The sequence below is a fragment of the Ovis canadensis genome, chromosome 2, assembly GCF_042477335.2.
Source record: "Ovis canadensis isolate MfBH-ARS-UI-01 breed Bighorn chromosome 2, ARS-UI_OviCan_v2, whole genome shotgun sequence".
Classification (NCBI taxonomy): domain Eukaryota; kingdom Metazoa; phylum Chordata; class Mammalia; order Artiodactyla; family Bovidae; genus Ovis; species Ovis canadensis.
Genome location: NC_091246.1, coordinates 243,878,661 through 243,898,426, shown reverse-complemented (window position 1 = coordinate 243,898,426; position 19,766 = coordinate 243,878,661). Strand labels below are relative to the sequence as shown.

The following is a 19,766-nucleotide window of genomic DNA, read 5'->3' as shown; positions in this document are numbered from 1 at the left end:
TGGAGAGAGAAGGGGACCCTCTACAGGGACGGGGCTGCCGAGGCCCAGCCCAAGGGCGGGCAGTTCTCAGAGAAATGGGGCAGGTGGTGCAGGCTCCTCTCAGGTGCCAGCGTCATCACACTTCCAGGTCAGCGCCGCTTCCACTGCCTCCAGAAAGCCTTCCTGGATTGCTCTGTGCTGATCCTTGGCCCTGCTGGGATATCTTGTAGCTGCTATCAGACCCCCACCCCACCCCCATGCTAAGCAAGACTGCCCTTTCTCAGAAGGCGGTTGGGCCCCCACAACACTGCCCAGACTCCGGAACCTAGCTGTTTCCTAAGGGGGTGTGGGGAGGGGGAAGGAAATATGGTGGAAGGGGAACACAGGGTTTTTTGTTTTTTTTTTCTTCAGTGATGTTTGCAGTCATTATAGAATGCTCATTATAGAGACTGAGAATAAGCTTAAAAAGGAGGAAACATCACCCATAGTTCCCCATTCTGTTAACATTTGAAAGTACTCCCTTTACCCAGGGGAGCCCCGTCCCTGTAGAGGGTCCCCTTCTCTCTCCAAGGGCGTTTGAGGTGGTGGACACCATGATTCTAGAACCCTCTGAAATAGGGTCTGCACTCTGTGTCATTAAAAGACACTTGCTCCTTGGAAGAAAAGCTATGACAAACCTAGACACCGTATTAAAAAGCAGAGACATTGCTTTGCCGACAAAGGTGTGTATAGTCAAAGCTATGGTTTATCCAGCAGTCGTGTATGGATGTGAGAGTTGGACTATAAAGAAAGCTGAATGCCGAAGAATTAATGCTTTTGAGCTGTGGTGTTGGAGAAGACTCTTGAGAGTCCCTTGGACTGCAAGGAGATCCAACCAGTCCATCCTAAAGGAGATCAGTCCTGGGTGTTCATTGGAAGGACTGATGTTGAAGCTGAAACTCCAATACTTTGGCCACCTGATGTGAAGAGCTGACTCATTTGAAAAGACCCTGATGTGGGAAAGATTGAGGGCAGGAGGAGAAGGGGATGACAGAGGATGAGATGGTTGGATGGCATCACCCACTCAATGGACATGAATTTGAGTGAACTCCGGGAAATGGTGATGGACAGGGAGGCCTGGCCTGCTGCAGTCCATGGGGTGGCAAAGAATCGGATACACTGGACAGGGCTAATGGACTGAACTGAACAAGGAGACACGCTCACTTCCGGGACGCTTCTGCCACCTACTGGTCTCGTGTGGCATTAGCACCCTTATTTGGTCCCCACTTTCCCCTGTTCTGCTGTCCACAGCTGATCCCCCTGGCAAGTTTTCTCATGCCTGGAAGCTGTAGACTGGAACTGGTTCCTGAAAGAGGATCTTGAATGAGGGGGGGCATTCTGTTGGGAATATTGGATGAGCATGGAGAACTATCACTGACTGACCATGTACCAGGCACTCTTATCCTTGCAAGTTATTACATCTTTTATTCTTTCTACCCCATGGGCCTTATGCAGTGCCTGGCACATGGAAGGTCATAATAAATATTTAAAATTAATAATTAAAAACACCTTAAAGTGAGTATTTTTGACAAATGAGGAGCTGGAGGCTCAGAGAGTGGAAGTGACTTGCCCAAAGTCACACAACAGCTTCCTCTGATAGGACATTGCTCCAGAGAGAAAGAGAAGGAAGACACAACGAAGCTGAAATATTTACTAAGACCTACAGGAAGTCCAGCCCAGATTCCGACCCCCAGAGGACCAGAAACACCCAGAGATGGATGAGGTCAACCTGGAGGGATGATTTCCCCACCCAAGAAGAATCCCCTGGGCTGCTAACTCATATCCATTCATTCAACTAATAATGCCAACAGAGTGCCAGGCTCTGTGCTAAGACAGAGGATAAGCAGTGAGCAAACAGACAAAAGTCCAGTCTTTCCTCTTATTCAGCATGGGTTCCAAAAGGGCCCCTCTTCCTTGCTGTCCCACTCCCATGGCCCCTGGGACCACTTTGAGCTCTTCACCATCCTGGCTGTGCTGAGTGGATACAGAATCCAGAATGAGACTGGAGGGAGATGTGAGTCAGGGGTGGGAAGGATGGTTCAGCCCTGACTGTCCAGTACTGAGGCTGAGCAAAGATAGCCTGAAACCTGGGCAGACAGACTTGATGCTACTGAACCAGGTTCATCTGCTTAACATGCAGCACATCAGATGCTGAGATGCAGAAGTTTGCAGCAGTTATTGCTGTTCAGTTGCTAAGTCATGTCTGAATCTTTGCAACACCATGGACTGCAGCACATCAGGTTTCCTTGTCCTTCACTATCTCCTGGAGTTTGCTCAAACTGGTTCATTGAGTCGGTGATGCCATCCAACCATCTTGTCCCCTGTCATCCCCTTCTCCTCCTGTCCTCAGTCTTTCCCAGCATCAGGGTCTTTTCCAGTGAGTCAGTTCTTCGCATCAAGTAGCCAAACTATTGGAACTTCAGCTTCAGCATCAGTCCTTCCAATGAATATTCAGGATTTCCTTTAGGATGGACTGGTTGGATCTCCTTGCTGTCCAAGGGACTCTCAAGAGTCTTCTCCAGCACCACAGTTCGAAAGCATCAATTCTTTGGCGCTCAGTCTTCTTTATGGTTCAACCCTCACATCCATACATGACCACTGGAAAAACCATAGCTTTTATGGACCTTTTTCAGCAAAGTAATGTCTCTGCTTTTTAATATGCTGTTTGTCATAGCTTTTCTTCCAAGGAGCAAGATCTTTTAATTTCATGGCACAGTCACCATCCATAGTGAGTCTGGAGCTCAAAAAATACAAAATCTGCCACTATTTGCAGCAGAGAAAGGGTTTATTCACAAGGCAGCCAAGTGAGGAGACAGGAGAAGAAATCTCAGATCTGCCTCCCTGAAGGTGAAGGGCTGGGGATATTTATGGGATAAAGAAGCAAGGTCTTGGCATTGGGAAAGGTGATTGGAGGTGGGGGAAGGGTGAGGTAGTCAGGGTTCTGTGCAGGTGCATCTGAGTGGCATGGCTTCTTTCTAGGATGTATGCTCAACAATGGAGGTGCTTAGCATGATCTGAGGGTGGAGTTTTTGGCCTCTGTTGTCCAAAGGTCATTCATCTGACTTCTGTGCAGGCCCAGTTTTAGGGTGAGTGGTCTGATCCAGTCCTAGCCAGCTTGAACTGGACGGGAGCTGACTCCAAGCTCCTGGAAAACAACATAAGCTCCTGTTACTGTAGTGACCCATATGTCAGAGGTGTTATCTATAGGGGTGATTAAGGAGTCAGAAAATAATTAAGTGAGCTTGGTCAGTGGAGGCAGGTTACAAGCAGAGGGTTGGTTTTTTTTTTTTTCCAAACCATTCCCTTAACTGCTGTTCTGTAAGACAAGCCCAAGAATTTCTATTAGTTACCAGTTTCTGTTAACCCTATGCGGCCTGGTTTCAGGATTTTTTAATCCTATGGGGTACAGTTTCACTAGGTTTGAATACATCCTTGGCTCTTTGGCTACTAACTTGTTCTGTGACCTTGGTCACATCCGTTATCCTTGCTAGGCCTCTGTTAAAACAAAGAACTTGATCTTAGTGGTTTCAACTCTTAGTTTCTTAGAAGAGCTGGGGGAGGCCAAGCAAACAGAATTTCCATATCCTCTTACATCCATCGCTTCACTCAGCACAGTCCTGCTTCTCTCTGTTTCTTACACTGGGCGTCTGTAGCTAAATGAGTTTGATAATCACTTGGACCTGTCAATCTCAAGGTTACTGCCAGGCCTGAAAATTTTAAGACTCAGTCTCCGTCTTACCTGACCACCAGATTATGAGCTAGAGGAGGGCTGGGACTGGGTCTGAGTCCTTTCTTTGTCCTCACCCTCCACCCCCCAGGCCTCGCTGAAGAGGAGAGCCTTAGGATGTCCATCTAGGCTGACCACACGTGACGACACCCTATGGACAGCAGAGCAGGGATTCAGACAACAACTCTGTACAGACCAAAGGCCTCAGTGCCAAGCACAGTGCTGGCACTGCCTGGGGAGGCGAGGGCAGGCAGAGAAGGCTTCCTGGGGCTTGTGGCCTGGGACCTCCAAGTCTGGAAAGCAAATGAGGGTTGGACTGGATGGAACAGAAGATCCCTGAGCAGTCCTGGCTGGAGCAACCTAGCTGTTAGGATGTGCCACACACAAGGTCCAGGTCAGTAGCTCTGGAGGACGTGGGTAAACAGCCTGCCTGTGGGGTATGGCAGTGGGCCTGGGGTAAAGGGGATTGGTTGGGAGACATGAACCCAGCTCCTGCTCTGGCTTCAGAATTCCCACATCTCCCATGTGTGCCTAATACTTGACCCTGTCAAGCCTAGGGGTGGACTCACCATGAGGTTTATGTGTCAGTCAAGGCTTCACACTTGCATAGGTCCTTCCCTAGGAAGGACCCCGGCCTTATGTTCACAAGGTCGTAAATATCCATAAAATTTGCAAAGTGAAATACATTAACTTCAGTTGGTTAAGAGCACCGTCTCTTTTCATTCTGACTTTCCCTTCTTCCCACATGTGTCCTGCAGCCTTGAGTGGCTACATGCATGCGTACTAAGTCACTTCAGTTGTGTTCGACTCTTTGCAACCCTATGGACCGTAGCCCGCCAGGCTCCTCTGTCCATGGGATCTCCAGGCAAGAATACAGGAGTAGGTTGTCGTGCACTCTTCCAGGGGATCTTCCCGGCCCAGGGATCGAACCCATGTCTCTTATGTCTCTTGTATTGGCAGACTGGTTCTTTACCACTAGCGCCACCTGGGAAGCCCTGAGTGGCTACAGGCATTTTTTATTTCTTTGCTGTTCAGTCACTAAGTTCTGTCAGACTCTATGTGAACTCATGGACTGTATCATGCCAGGTTAGAGCTTCCTCAAATTCATGTCCACTGAGTCGCTGATGCTATCTAACCATCTCATCCTCTGTCGCCCCCTTCTCCACCTGCCCTCAATCTTGCCCATCATCAGGGTCTTTTCCAATGAGTCTGCTCTTTGCCTCACGTGGCCAAAGTATTGGAGCTTCAACAACAGACCTTCCAATGATTGTTCAGTGTTAATTTCCTTTAGGACTGACTGATTTGATCTTCTTGCTGTTCAAGGCGCTCTCAAGAGTCTTTCTCCAGCACCACTGTTCGAGAGCATCAATTCTTTATCACTTAGGCTTCTTTATGAACCAACTCTCATATCTGTACATGACTATTGGAAGAACCATAGCTTTGACTCTATGCACCTTTGTCGGCAATGTAATGTCCCTGCTTTTTAATACACTGTCTAGGTTTGTCATAGTTTTCTTTCCAAGGAGGAAGCATCTTTTAATTTCATGGCTTCAGTCACTGTCTACAGTGATTTTGGAGCCCAAGAAAATAAAATCTGTCACTGCTTCCACTTTTTTTCCCTTCTATTTGCCATGAAGTGATGGGACCAGATGCCATGATCTTAGTTTTTTAACGTTGAGTTTCAAGTCAGGTTTTTCACTTCTCTCTTTCACCTTCATCAAGAGGCTCTTTAGTTCCTCTTCACTTTCTGCTATAGAGTGGTATCATCTGCATATGTTAGGTTGGTGGTATTTCTCCCAGCAAACTTGATTATAGCTTGTGATTCATTCAGCCCTGCATTTCACATGATGTACTCTGCATATAGACTGGGGTTCGATCCCTCGGTCAAGAAGATCCCCTGGAGTAGGAAATGGCAAACTACTCCAGTATTCTTGCCAGGATATCCCATGGACAGAGGAGCCTGGTGTGCTACAGTCCATGGGGTTGCAAAGAGTCAGACATTACTGAGCAACAGCACACACTCTGCGTATAAGTTAACTAAGCAGGGTGACAATATATAGCCTTGTCGTACTCCTTTCCCAATTTTGAATAAGTCAGTTGTTCCATGTCTGGTTCTAAATGTTGCTTCTTGACCCACATACAGGCTTCTCAGGAGACAGGTAAGGGGGTCTGGTATTCCCATCTCTGTAAGAATTTTCCGATTTTTTGTGATCCATACAGTCAAAGGCTTTAGTGTAGTCAATGAAGCAGAAGTTGATGCCTTTCTGGAACTCCTCTGCTTACTCCATGATCCAACTAATGTTAGCAGTTTGATCTCTGCTTCCTCTTCCTCTTTGAAATCCAGCTTATGAATCTGGAATTTCTCAGTTCATATACTGCTGAAGCCTAGCTTAAAGGATTTTGAGCATTACCTTGCTAGTATGTTAAATGAGTGCAGTTGTACCTTAGTTTAATTGCCCTTCTTTGGCATTGGAATGAAAACTGACCTTTTCCAGTCCTGTGGCCACTGCTGAGTTTTCCAAGTTTGCTGGCATATTGAGTATAGTACTTTAACAGCATCATCTTTTAGAATTTTAAATAGCTCAGCTGGAATTCTGTCACCTCCACTAGCTTTGTTCCTAGTAATACTTCCTAAAGCCGACTTGATTTCACAATTCAGGGTGTCTGGCTCTAGGTGAATGATCACACCATTGTGGTTATCTGGGTCATTAAGAGTTTTTTCATGTAGTTCCTCTGTGTATCCTTGCCACCTCTTCTTAATCTCTTCTGCTTCTGTTAGGTCGCTACCGTTTCTCTCCTTTATCGTGTCCATCCTTGCATGAAATGTTTCCTTGATACCTCCAATTTTCTTGAAGAGATCTCTAGTCTTTCCCATTCTGTTGTTTTCCTCTATCCCTTTGCATTATTTATTCTTTACATTCACTTAAAAAAAAAAAGAGAGACCCCCCCAGAGAAGCCCCCAAAGAAGCCCCACAGTCCTGGACCTGCCCATTAGGTCCTGAGTTTTTCCAGCTTCAAAGATGAGTAAAGGCTGTGCAGGTCTTCACAGGAGTAAAGAAGATCCCTTTTCATCCTCTCAAAGGCGGGGAGAGAAACTGAGGAATGAGGGTAAGAGACGTGTCAAGGGCCTCACACGTCACAGTGAGTCGGGCTTGCAATCTGGGAGACTCTCACTTGAATGCCCACCCTCTCATGACAACCCCTGCCTTGGAGCTGACCCTCAGGCACCCAAAGCAGCCTCAATCCCAGGCTGAGCTCCCTCTGGCAGCCTGAGGGGCCGGGCTCCACACTTCCACTACAGCAGCTCTATGGACCACAAGGTGGCAGCAGACACCATCTTTCCTCCTCGCTCCTCCCAGCTTCCTGGCCCCAACTAGCCAAATCTTAGCTTTCCGCACAAATACCCCATCAGCTCTTTCCTTCCCTCTCAGGAAACAGGAAATGCTGCTTTCAAGTCCTGGCCTTGTCATTGACTAGTTGTGTGATTGCAAGTAGATCATTTCACCTCTCCCATCCTCAGCCATAAAATAGGGGGAACTCATGGGAATGGGTTAGTGACGTACCTGGCAGATATACAATAAACCAATCGCTGGCAACCACTGCTGTTTGAAAAGGGGCTTCTGGAGATGGCGCCTTCCTTGGGAAGGGGTTCTCCTGGTGGGATTGGCCCCCTCCCCACACCTTAGCAAAGCAGAGGCCCTCTGGGGGCAGCGGGGCCTTCAGAGACCTTCCGTGTTTATTGGTGGGCACCCTCTCTGCCCCTGCATGCATCTTTCCCCAGACTGGGGCATCTGACTCGGCTTTTTCTCCATCCCTGCCAACCCCCATCTCTCCCTTGGAGGGGGCTCTGCAGCCTCTTGCCCATCTTAATGTTATCCTGGGGATCAGCTGTGGGGCTCAGTTGGATCCTCCTTAGGAAGGGGGTCCCTGAACCACTGCTCATCAATTTTCTCTCTCTCCACTTCAGGTGCCCCCAAGTGACTGCCACAGCCCAGCCAGCACATGGCTGCCTCTACCTCCGAGACTCCCTGGCTGACCCAAATGTCAGTATCTCTTCTCCCCCACCACCTGACCTGCTCTTAACCTGGCATTCAAGGCCTTCCACTATCCGGTCACACGATGCACTCTGTGCTGCACATATACTGGACCATTTTCTGTTCCCAGAGCACACCTTCACTATTCTACTTCCAGGCCTTTGTGTAGGCTGTCCTCCTCTGGAAGGCCCTCTTCCATTTCCATGCAGTAAAGTCATCCTTAAAAGTCTAGCTGGAAGGTCACTTCTCTGGGCCATCTTCCCTAATCCTGCAGATGGAATCCCTTTCCCTTCCCTGGGCTCTGGGTACACAGCTGCTTTAGGGCCTTCATCACAGGAGGCCGTGAATCTCAACAGGAATGAATGTCCATTATGTATGCAGAGCAACTTTCAATTTACAAATGGCTTTCCATCTAATTATCTTAGAGTCTTAATGTCCTAGAGTCAAGAAAGGATGACAGGATGAGCGCCATGACCTCATTTGACTGGTGAGGAGACAGTCAGGCTAGGAGAGAAATATGACTGGCTGGGTCCTACACCCACCCCTGAGAATGGTGAGATCAGGATTCAAACCTGCAACAGATTCCAGCCCCTGACTCCTGCCTGAGCTTCCCATGCTATCTCCACTGTTTCTTGTGGCTCAGTCTTGTGACACCCTTCCCCACTTAGACTGGGCATTGGTCAGTTTTGAATAAAGAGCTCAATTAAGTTTTGTTGACAGGACAGATGCTCACATATTGGCCCTGCCTCCCACCCTCTACCCTCTAAGCCCCTACCCCGTCCCTTGGCCTCTTTATCACCCAACTCAAGACCCAATCACCCAGTGGAGGCTGATGGCAGAGCCCAGGCTCTGGCAGGATAAGGAGCTGGCTGGCGGCCCAGGCAACTCAGAGAAGGAGGGGGAGACACAAACAGGTTCCTTCCCTGCCCCCCAAGCTTATCAGTCCCCCCCAGGCAAACTTGGTGCTCAGCCCGGGGGTGGGGGGGCGGGCAGAGATCTGCTGCCTGCTTATAACCCTTAGAAGCTGTGTGACTTTGGCTGTCTTCTGCTCTCAGACCCTCTTTAGAACACTTTTGGCTATAAGGATTCAAAGGAATCAAATGAAAGAACACAGGTAAAATAACAGTGATCACCTCCTCTGGAGGACTCCCCCAGAGGGAGCATCTCAGGAGGCAAATAACACCAAGTCTGGGGAGGGAGGTGGAGACTTCACTGGCAGAGGCAGGGGGGCAGGGGGCTTGAAGTCCGCCCAGGGACAGCATCCACCCATTCCACAGCCCCCTCCCCCCCAACCCAGTGACTTTCACCCATACAAGTGCCCATGTCACTTCAACAAGAAACCCAGGCTGTGTCCTGAGAGAGGGTCCTGGGCAGGGCTCCAGGCCCCAGGGCCTGGCGGGAGGTGGGGGCAGCACCAATTTATATGACAACACAGAGAGACACAAACAGAGGCACACCCTCTGTGCAAACTCACCATCAAGGGCACACTGTCACACCCATAAATGCATCTGCCCCGCTCTGTGATACACAGAGATGAGAGACACACACCAGGTCAAGATCACAAGCACACTCCCACGTGGACATCCCACGCACAAACTCAGAAATACAGAGCCCTCCCTGGCCACCCCCACCACACACACACACATTCCCAGGCACACACACTTATCAGGCCGGGGCAGGCGCAGGCGCTGCTGAGTCACCCACAGGCAGCTCCAGCCTAAGAGAGGAGGAGCCAAGTGCTCGCCCCCATCAGGAGGGGGTGGGGCCTGCGGCAGTTCCTTAGAATAGCCGCGTCTGGGCCGCTGCGGGATTCTCCGCGCCCCGCCCTTTCGATAGAGGAGGAGAGTCAGAAAAGGGGAAGGAAACCCCTTTTGCCGAGGCTAAATCAAGGCATTCACAGCCTGCTCTCTCCAGGGTGCGCGAATACACGTGGGAGCAATTAAAAAAATAACACTGGAACCATTACCGGGTATTTACATATGTATTTTCACATGCTCATTTAATTTTCCCAACAGCTCTATGTGAATTTGGGGCTAATATTAATCCAGAGGGAAAGGGATTTACCCAGAGGTACGGAGCGGCTAAGTGGAAGAGCCTAGACTCCATCATCTGCAGATTCCCAACTCTTAACCACTGTGCTGAGCCATACCACCTGGTGGGCAGGTGAGAATGTGGACAAGTGAAAGGTGTGTCAGTAGGCTTGGGAACCTGGATGCGTGTCAGCTTTCCCTATGGGGTCCACTGTGGGAGGGACTGAAAGGGTCTCAAGGGTCCAGATTTCTGGTTAAAGAAACTATAGCTCCTGTGGTGCATTGGAGACTGTGCACCTTTATCAGAAGATGTAGAAGCTCAGACCTTCCTCTGCTAGACTGTGAGCTTCTTGAAGGCAGGGACCTGGGCCCTGAAAACTAAAGACTAAGACTTGACCCAAAGGGGGCTTCGGTGAATTTGGAGGGCAAAACATGAATTTCTATAATAAAGGCTGGCACTTCTGGAATGCTTACCCTGAGACTGGCACTGTTCTTATTAGTACTTTACATGGGTTATTTCACTTAACGGTCCGCAGCTTGTAAGTAGTAGCAGGTTCTGACTCTCGACAATCTGATTCCTGAGTCCATCTAATAGAAAGACCATTGAAGTCACAGGAAGTCACTTGCCAGTGAGCTTCTGTATGTCCGATTTGCCCCCAAAAGGGATTCATGGGTCTCCAACATGAAGTAGCGTATGATTTTGTGATTCTGCCATTCCTCAGCTCGGAAGAGGGATTAGGTTTGTTCTTTGTGGGCAGGACTCCTAAAGGGCAGAGTTGGCCTTAATAGGCAGAGCTTTTGAAGTCTCTGGACGGGTTTAAAGTGAAGGAGGCCTGACTGGGAAGTGATGAGCTTCCCATCACTGAAAGTGTGTGCGTATGGACTGTACTCCACCAGGCTCCTCTGTCCATGGGATTTCCCAGTAAGAATACTGGAGTGGGTTGCTATTTCCTTCTCCCAGGGTATCTTCCCGTCCCAGGGATTGAACCCGTATCTCCTGCATTGGCAAGCGGATGCTTTTACCACTGAACCACCTGGAAGTCTGTGAGCACAGCTCTGAAATGCGGTACAGAGGGGAGGGGATTTGGACCAGTGACTATGTAAGCCCCTTCCAGCGCTGATAGGACAGACAATAAGGAAGGGAAAGTCTCTTAGTGGGAAGATGCGAATAAAGGGGACCAGAGTCCACATTTACTGAAGACCACCCAACCGTGCGCCAGCCCGGAGCTTGGTACTTAACATATATTGCTAATTCTCAGGAAAATATTCTTCAAGATTTATAGTTGAGGAAACTCAGCTTCAGAGTAGTGACTCTGACACAGACGGCACAGGGCATCCAGGGGTCCTCTTCAGGATTACTTCCCTAGTCCCCTGTGACCAAGTCCGTGTCTCCCTTCCAGACTTAGGGGGTAGCACCACGTGGCAAATTGCATCATACTTTTGCCATACGACGTTAGACACCGCACCAGCCAATTCAGGCGCTCCCAGTTCGAACCTCCGCAGACCCAGCGGGTCAGCAACCCTACCGGCCAGCGCTGGGCGTCCCGTCAGGCCGCACCTGCAGCCCTTGCCCCTTCCCGGTTGCGACGCTCTCTTTGCCCCGCCCAGTTCCTCCCCCCTCCTCCCCGCCGCTCTGCTGACTGGCAGTTGCCTGCACCAATCCTAAGGCACCCCGGGTCGGGGGCGGGGCCTCACGCCAGAGTTGCCCTGTCAGTGCAGGTGGAGGCCCCCGAAGGGGCAAAGTGGCAGGAACCTCTTAAAGGGCGAGAGCGGGGGAGGGCGAGAACGCGGCCCGGCCCGGCCCGGCCAGGTCCCCGCCCTGTCCAGCCCAGGTGAGCCTGGACCTCCTGAGGGACGAGCCCGGGTCCCGGGAGGGACGGGGTGAGAGACAGACGGACGCACTCCCCAAGGGCCGGGGCGTCCCGCGGGGAGCGGGGAAAGGTCTGGTTCTCAGGGTCGGGGGCGCTATAGAGGTCCCAGGTCCCCAGTTTCGAACTGGGGGTCCAGTGGGGGGGGGTCTGGGATTCCCGAAGTTCAGGGTGCGGGGAGGGGCAGGGGAGGCAGGAAAGGGGTCCGAGAGCTCGCGTCCGGAGCTGGGCGCTGGGCGCGCGGTCCCAGCCGGTTCCGGGCCTGGCCGGGGCGGGGGTCCGGGGTGAGGCGCGGGCGGGCGGGTCTCTGCGGAGGGCTGCAGCCCAGGCTTCCCCCACTACCACCCCCTGAACCCCGCCCTGTGGGCCCTGCGTGCTCCTGCCGGGCGGGCTGCAGCGCGGCTGGAGCGGGTGGGAGGGCGGCGCGCGCCGGGAGCTGGCAGCCCGGTCCCGGCCCCCGCGCCCCGCTCCGGCCCTTACGTAACTGACTTTGAGTTTCCGGACTGAGGGACCCGCGAGCTGGGGCGCCGGCTCTGCCGGCCAGGGTGGCTCTGCTGCCGCCGCCCCGGCCGCACACGCTCCCTTTCCAGGCTGGGTTTAGGGGACTTCTCTCTGCCTCCGGTCGGCCGGGTCTCCCAGTCGTGCTCTGATTCCGGCTAGATCTCATCTCCCGGTTCCCTGTGTCTCTCGTCTCCTCTGTGTGTGGCCCGGCCTCTCCCTGTCCTGCCCTCATCTACACTTTCTAGCAGACCCCACCTCTGTGGGTTGGGATAGGACTTCTTCCTTCCAGCAAATTGGAGGCCAGGACGTGTCCAGACCAACCTCAGCCCAAGCTTGCCCCAGAAGGAGGGCGGGGAGGACTACCTGGTAGGATTAGGGGAGGTTACTCCGGAGGCCCACAGATTCTTCTGGGAGAGGAGTGACTGAATGTGACCCCTTAAATTCCCAGATTAGGACTGAAGGCAGCTCCCCACCCCCCCTTTGCTTCTGAGCCCTTTCTCCAGGAGGATGTTTGGGGAGAGCCTGACCTGGGTTGGGGCTTCGGGCAGCTGGAAGTCCCTGGAAGAACTGCTCAGCTACTGAAGGATGAGGGTGGGGCCCCGGGGCACCCAGAGCTCTGGCAGCAGAGCCCCAGAGGCTACTTACTGCATGCTCCCACCTTCACCCCAGTTACAAGCTGGGGACTGGCCTTGGCAGAAGGCTGGGGGTGGGGAGGGGATCAACAGGAGGCCACCAGAAGACTTTTCATGGAGGGGGCGTGAGGGAGGGTGGAGGTATAAGTGACAGACTCTCAGGTCTAAGGGGGCACTTAGTGGGGTCACTCTCTGCCTTCAGGGTCCTTCTGAGTGTCAGAGAAACAGACACCTCAGAAATAACTCCTGCACCGCAGCTGTCCAGTGTATGTAAACAAGGTGTTAAGAGCACCGGTGAGGTGGGAGTTGTTCATTCTGACCAGGGGTGGGGAGGAGAAACTTGGCAGAGGAGGTGGGAGTTAGGGGAAGAAGGGCATTCCGAAGCTGTAGGGAGCGCGGAGAGGAGGGACAGAAGGGGACTTCGGGGATCCTATAGGCTTTTCGTGCAGCAGAGCTGGGTTTGAAGCCTGGCCCTGCCATTTCCTTGCTATGTGACCTTGCATGAGTCATTTCACCTCTCTGAGCCCCAGGTTCCTCCTTTATCAATAATCCAGATCTTACAGGCATTAGCAGAATCAAATGAGCACTGAGTGTGCAGTGACTGGAATGGTAGCTGGTCTGGGAACAGGCCAGCAGGGGTGCATTAAGAAGGGAATGGGGTGAGGAAGCCCTGAGGTTTCCTCTGTGTATACAGAAGAGTCAGGCAGGACCTGCCAGGTCCCTGGCAATGTGGGATACGGGTGGAGTGTCTTGTGTGGGTGACACCCATCTATTTTCTGATCAGCCCATCCCTGAACTGCCTAGACCAGGCTAGTCTCCCTCCTGAAGGCCCCAGGTACCAACAGAAGCTCCCAGCTGCCCCAGTCCTTAGGCCAGTGGGAATGGGGCCGTGGCAGGGCAAAGCCAGCACCCTGTTTGCAAAATGGACACTGGCCGGGAGCCTGGCTGGCTGTGCCAGACAGGAACATCCCAGCCTGGCTGGAAAGATGCTGACACTATAGAGGCCTCTGGAGGCCCAGAGCACTGCTGGCTGGAGTTGGGTGCTGCTGATAGGATCTGAGACAGAGGCTGGCCAGGGTGGGAGCAAGGAAGGGAGATGCAAAGAGAGACCCCCTGGAGGGGGAGCCTGAGTGGAGCTGTGGAACCAGAGAGGAATTTCATGTGGTTATTCCCCAAGCCTTCCCAGAGCACCTCCTGTGTGACGTGTATGGCTCTGCTAGCCAAAGGGCTGAATGTGCTGTGCTGTGCTTAGTCACTCAGTCGTATCTGACTCTTTGCAACCCCATGGTCAATAGCCGACCAGAATCCTCATTGGGATTCTCCAGGCAAGAATATTGGAGTGGGTTGTCATGTCCTTCTCCAGGGGATCTTCCCAAGCCAGGGATTGAACCCAGGTCTCCCCCATTGCAGGCGGATTCTTTACTGTCTGAGCCACCAGGGCCGAATAGGATACCCATGAAAGGCTCACCGTGGAGGCCATGGTGGCCTGAGATTTGTTGGGGGTTTGCGGAGTAGACCTTTATGACAGTCCCCTGGGGCATGGGTCACTCGGAGTTTCTCCAGGGCCTGAGATTCTGATGTTGGTTAATGGGGCAGGAGTCTACTCCCTGATCATCTGTGGGCAGTCACTTTTCTCTCCAGGGTCTCAGTTTTCTCTTTCTGGGAAGGAACAGAGAGTCTCTAAGATCTTCCAGCACTCATTACTGCAGCCCCCAGGACCTAGTTTGGGACAATCCTCACCCCACGTGAGGGGAGGGGAGAGAATGGGGATAAAGGGCAAAGTTGAGTGTAACGGGCACTCAAGTCCTGTTCTTGGCCTATGTTCTCGAATCATAGAACTGTAGCCTCTTGAGCACTTGTGCAGGGTGCATTGTGCCAAGCCTTTCATATGCGACATTACGTATTTCTCATAATCCCAGCATCCTCCTGAGGGACTAGGTATTATCCCTATTCAGGGAGGTGAATTGACTTGAGCAGAGTCACATAACTAGGAAGTGATTGGGGATTCTAAGCCAGGTCTGTCTGACTCCAAAGCTCAGGTTCAGCTACAAGAGGGTGACTCCACCCAGTAGGTACTGAGGCACCCACATTACTTAACCCTTACTTGTAGAACCTGCCTGACCCCTGCTGGGTGAGCTCAAAGCAAGCTCTGTGATGTTCAGGCTAGGGAGGTGGGGGACAGGCTGTGTGGGTACGCTCTGGGCCCAGTGAGCAGGGGTGGGGTAAGGAACAGGAGGAGCAACCTGTAGGTCAGGGCCTCACAGGGAGCTTCTCCAAAGGGCCAGCCCCACCTGACTATGCTCAGTGCAAGAGCTGGGCATGAAAGGCACCCTGGGGCATGTGGCCAATTTGGACCTCAGTTTCTCCATCAGTAAAGCACGGGTTTGGAGTCGTTGAGTACAGACATTCCTTGGCCTGTGGGTGAGTGGCTGAAGTTGGCGATAGGGTCAAGGGTTAGAGGAGGGGTCAGGTAGCAGTGACTGAGCCTGTGGAGGGAAAGCTTGGATCCTGGGCTGGCTGTTTGACATTTGAAAGGCTTGGCACAAAGTGCCATGCACAGTAAGTGCTCAGGAGGCTGCAGTTCTAATTATGATTAGAGATTTCAGATGAAGGGACTGAAGCTGGAGATGTTCAAAGGCTTGTCTAGGACTGGACACATAGTATTGCAGAGACTGAAGGGAAAAATGGAAGGGAGAGCAAAATCCAGGCAGGTGCCAGCTAGAATCTTGGCTCAACCACTTAACTTGGTTTGGAGATGTGAAATGAGGGCCCAAGAACACGCAGAGTAGAGTCCCATCACCTTACTGTCTTCATCTATAAAATGGGAATAGTAATAATTCTGTCTTTGTCCACTTTCTTGGTTACTGGAAAGGTCAAAGGAGAAGAGATGTTTGTGGAATCAGGTGAGAAGGTGGGGGCTGGTTATTTTTCAGTTCAAAGCTGCAGTTCTAGGTGTATGTTTGTGGCGAGGGAGCGTTTCTGACAGCAACTCTGCCGAGATGCTCTATCCTGAGGTTGCACTGGAGAACAGTCCTATTTATGTCACCAATAAATGTCACCACTATTTATTGAGTAATTAGTTACCAGACACCAGGCACTGGGCTCAGAGCTTCACTTCTCATCTCCTTTCATCTCTACCTTCTCAGGCCAATGGTGGCCTGACCCACACTAGAGGTCTCTGAAACCCATGCCTACAGCTCCCTATGGTAACAGTAGCTAACATTTCTGAAGAGTTTACTCTGTTACTGTGTGCCAAACATTCTGAAGAATGTAAAAAATGTTTTACATCTATTAACTCAATCTTCACAACAACCCTGGAGGTGGGTACTAATACCTTCCCCATTTTACAGAAGAATAACTGAGGTGCAGAGAAATGAAGAAATAGGCCTGGTATCACAAAGCTAGTATGTCGTAGAGCCAGGGTGTGGAGCCAAGTTCTCGAGTCTCCACCTTGAAGCGCTCATCACAATTGCAATTCAGTTATTGTAAGATTGCCTCCTCATTGACTGTAGGTTCCATGAGGGCAAGGACTGACACCTGGCACACAGTAGGTGCCCAGCTAATGTTTGTGCATAGGGATCCTGCTGCTTCCAGTGGGCTGGGCCCTGGGAGACCTCATGAGCTCAGGGTAGATTATCAGATTGCTGACTAAGGGAGTATCTGTCCCAAAGAGCCCGAGTCAGAGGGAGGGCAGGGTTTCCCTGGGCCCACGCTCAGGCCGAAGAGGGACCCCGAAGAAGTGTTTGCTGGCTGTGCTGTGTCTCACTGCTGTCTTTTCCTTCCATGTGTCACCATGGCGATGGCTCCACGGCTTCTCCCTGATGGCTGCGGGATCCCGATCTGGGTGAGTACTGGTTCTGCTAAGGAACGGCCACTGGGAGGTATAAAGGGAAGCCTGGGGTGGGAGAGGAAGAGACGAGGGAGGGTCCTAACTCTGAAGTTAGGACCCTGTCGCAACCAGCTGACTTCTCACGGGATGCCTGGCATGCTGATGTGGTGATTTTTGGGTCACGTGACACAATGCAAAGGTCTCCGGGGCAGACTGGCCTGGACTAGAATCCTTACTCTGCCGTGTGCAAGCTAGGCGGCTCTTTGCGTCTCGGTTTTGCCTCTGTGAGGTGGGAATATTAACGCCTGCCTGATACAAGCATGTTTGTTGTTTTATTTGTGTGAACCCCACAAGCGGCCGGGATGTTTGTTCTCCTGCTCACTGCTGTCCCCCAGCACTGAGGATAGAATGGCCCGTAGTAGATGTGCAGTGAATATTTCTGAATGAAAGCACATATGAATTCGGAGTCACGGTGCACCCATCAATGTGCTTTGTATTGGATTAAAAGGCTAACACATGTGAAGTGCCCAGCATTATAGGGGCTCAGTGAACGTGAGTCCTCGCTTTGCTCCCAAGATGGTGAATTCCTTGGGGTCAGGTCTCTGTGAGCCCTGAGTCCTCTGAACTGAGTGTGGGGTCAAGTACCAAGCAGGCATCAGGGAGCAGAGCGAGTGGCCTATAGGCAGCTAGACTCAGGGCCTCTGCTTAGGTCTGGGGAATGAATGGTGGAGCTTCTGGATTTCATCAGAAGGGTGGAGCTGCTTGCTGGGGAGATCTAGGGCTGAAGGCGGGAGGGATGAGGAGGGACTCTGCCTCCCAAGACTGCCAGTTTCCTAGCTGTGTGACCTCAGACAAGACACAACCCTCTCTGAGTCCTGGAGACCTCATCAGAGACATGCATATCCTAACACCTGCCCCACGTGGGCAGTGGGAGGAGCTAGTGAGAAGTGCTGGGCACAGGGCCCTGCTTGGTAACTGTTGGTTTCCTCCCCGCCCTGGGCTCATTCTGGGAGGGGACAAAGTAAAGGGTTCCTCTTTTTGGCTCTTTTCTCCTACTTTAAACTTCCCACCCAGGAGGAACTAGAATCTAGGAGTCAGGAGCCCCAGCCTCCCCAGTAGGCTGGCCAGGGTCCAGGGATAAGGGCTGGCTTCTGCCCAGTGTGGGAGTGGCTGAGCGGAGGACTCAGCTCTGCCATTTTTTTGTTGTTGTGTGACTTGATTCAATAACCCACCATCTCTGGGCCTCGGTTACCTCACCTGTTAAAACAGGGTGAGTGAAACATACTCCCCTCAAAGGATTATTCAGTGAGCAAATGGGTGGAGCAGGGACTATTCTCAATGTTAGTCTTTGGCCCTGGCTGAGGAGGCTGCAGTGAGGGAGCCCGGAGAATTGCATCCTACCTTGGCCTGGGGATAGTACAGATTCGAGTCCTCATATGTACTGTTGCCGGTTATTGGATTTTTTTATATGCTGGGCTGGTTGTTTTATGTTATTCTAGACACATTATTTTATCTAGTCCTCCCAGTGACCCTATGAGGTAGGCATTATGGCCCCTACTTTATGGATGATGTAATTGGTGCTGAGTAAATCAAGTGAGTTACAGAGTCACAGAGTTATTTGGGGGTGGAGATGGGGCTCAGATCCAAGGCTGCTCACCCCACGGCCACAGTTCTTCATGTGAGACTCACCTGCCCCACGAAGGTAGAGGCTGGGTCTGAGTCCTTTCTGTCTGTCTGCATCACCCAGCACAGGGTTGGTGGGGGCTGCTGGACTCTTTGCTACGCGCGCACACACACACACACACACACACACACACACACACACACACACACGCGCGCGCGCGCATGTCACCCCGCCCACTCTGGTGCTCCAAAAGTATTGAAAGGAGAGAACAGAAAGCCAAAGGCCTGATAGCGTTGTAGTTGAGAGTCAGATAGACCTGGCTTTGAATCCTAGATCTGTTGCTTTCTAGTTGTGTGACCTTGGGCAAGACATTTAACCTTTTAGAACCATACTGTCCTTATCTGTAAAATGGGAATAAAGAAAGAAACTGCCTACCTCTTAAGAATTCTTACGAGGATTAAATAATGCACGTAAGGCACACGGTGAGTACTCAGTGATAGCAATTATTGTTATTATAATTATGAGTATTATTTTGGGATTACAAAAACATCCCTCTTGAGACAGTGGAGACCAGGCCTGGGAGGAACCCGCTGGGGATGGGTGGGTAGTCACCAATCTAACAGGTTCTGAAAGGGGCCCACACGTGGGAAAGGAGGAGGCCTCTTAGAAGTAAGAATGTCCCTCCCTTTCCTATCTGTCTGCTTTCACTCACACCCACTCTGTGCCCAGCCCCGTGCTGGGCATGGGGCACAGAGGTGAGACTGTGTAATCTCTGCCCCTGCCGTCTCCTGCCCCGCGGATCTCGGAGTCTGGCTGGGGAGGAGGACACGGGAACTATCAGCTCCACCTCTGATGGATGCAAAGTGTGGCCTGCGACTGTCTCTTCAGGCAAAGACTAGGAGAAAGAGCCATCCTAGTGGAAGGAATTGCTTGGCCACGTACAGAGCCGTGACCTGCACTTGGGGGAACACGGCTGGCGAGACAGGTTCAGGGGAGTTAGGGGACTTGATGTGGAGGCCATGGGGGCCATTGGGCATGAAGCTGGGGAAGGGGGTGGTCAGGCTTGTATTGCACTTGGATCACTTGGTGCGGACACAGACAGGAGGGAAGGGGCAGGGCAACTGTGCAGGTGAGCGGTGCTGAGATATGGGACCTAGGACTGAGCTGGGGAGGGGGGAACACGCACCATGGGTGGTTGTGAGCTCTGCCCAGGAGGCAGAGCCAGAGCCTCCAGGGCGTGCCAAGGGACCCCTGTGGGCAGGCAGGAGGGGACAGAGGTGAGAGTGATGTCTTAGGTATGGGGGTGATGGGACCTGCTGGAGTCTCTGCTGAGGGACACAGCTGGGTCAGGGGGTAAGAGCCCCTTGTCTGCTCCTTGCACCTTCTGCCTCAGTTCCCCCAGGGCCCATGCCCCTCCTCCTGCCTTAGGGGTCCCTCGTGGTGACTTTGGCAGGGGTGAGAGCTCTTTGGGGGTGGAGGCCGGGTGGGGCTGTGAGATGCAGA

At 52.0% G+C, this 19,766-nt stretch overlaps 1 protein-coding gene and 1 long non-coding RNA gene across 22 annotated transcripts in view; one reads left to right on the top strand and one right to left on the bottom strand.

Moving 5' to 3' along the window:
* Positions 1 to 2,784: 2,784 nt before the first annotated feature.
* On the bottom strand, positions 2,785 to 9,393 carry LOC138434323 (uncharacterized). The gene is made up of 2 exons (XR_011254739.1): positions 9,254 to 9,393; positions 2,785 to 3,163 (listed from the first exon to the last, which is right to left on the bottom strand). It is a non-coding gene; the product is annotated as an uncharacterized lncRNA (long non-coding RNA).
* A 2,087-nt stretch (positions 9,394 to 11,480) lies between these two features.
* The window catches only part of EPB41 (erythrocyte membrane protein band 4.1), a 184,590-nt gene continuing 176,304 nt past the window's right edge, over positions 11,481 to 19,766 (top strand). For 10 of the 21 annotated variants that reach the window (XM_069578797.1, XM_069578785.1, XM_069578792.1 and 7 more), the window contains exon 1: positions 13,273 to 16,654. In XM_069578797.1, the coding sequence (XP_069434898.1) occupies positions 16,632 to 16,654 (23 nt within the window). In that variant the 5' untranslated portion in view covers positions 13,273 to 16,631. Of the gene's footprint in view, positions 11,751 to 13,272; positions 16,655 to 19,766 lie in introns of those variants that run through there. The other 11 variants (XM_069578801.1, XM_069578814.1, XM_069578817.1 and 8 more) reach the window with 3 other exon arrangements.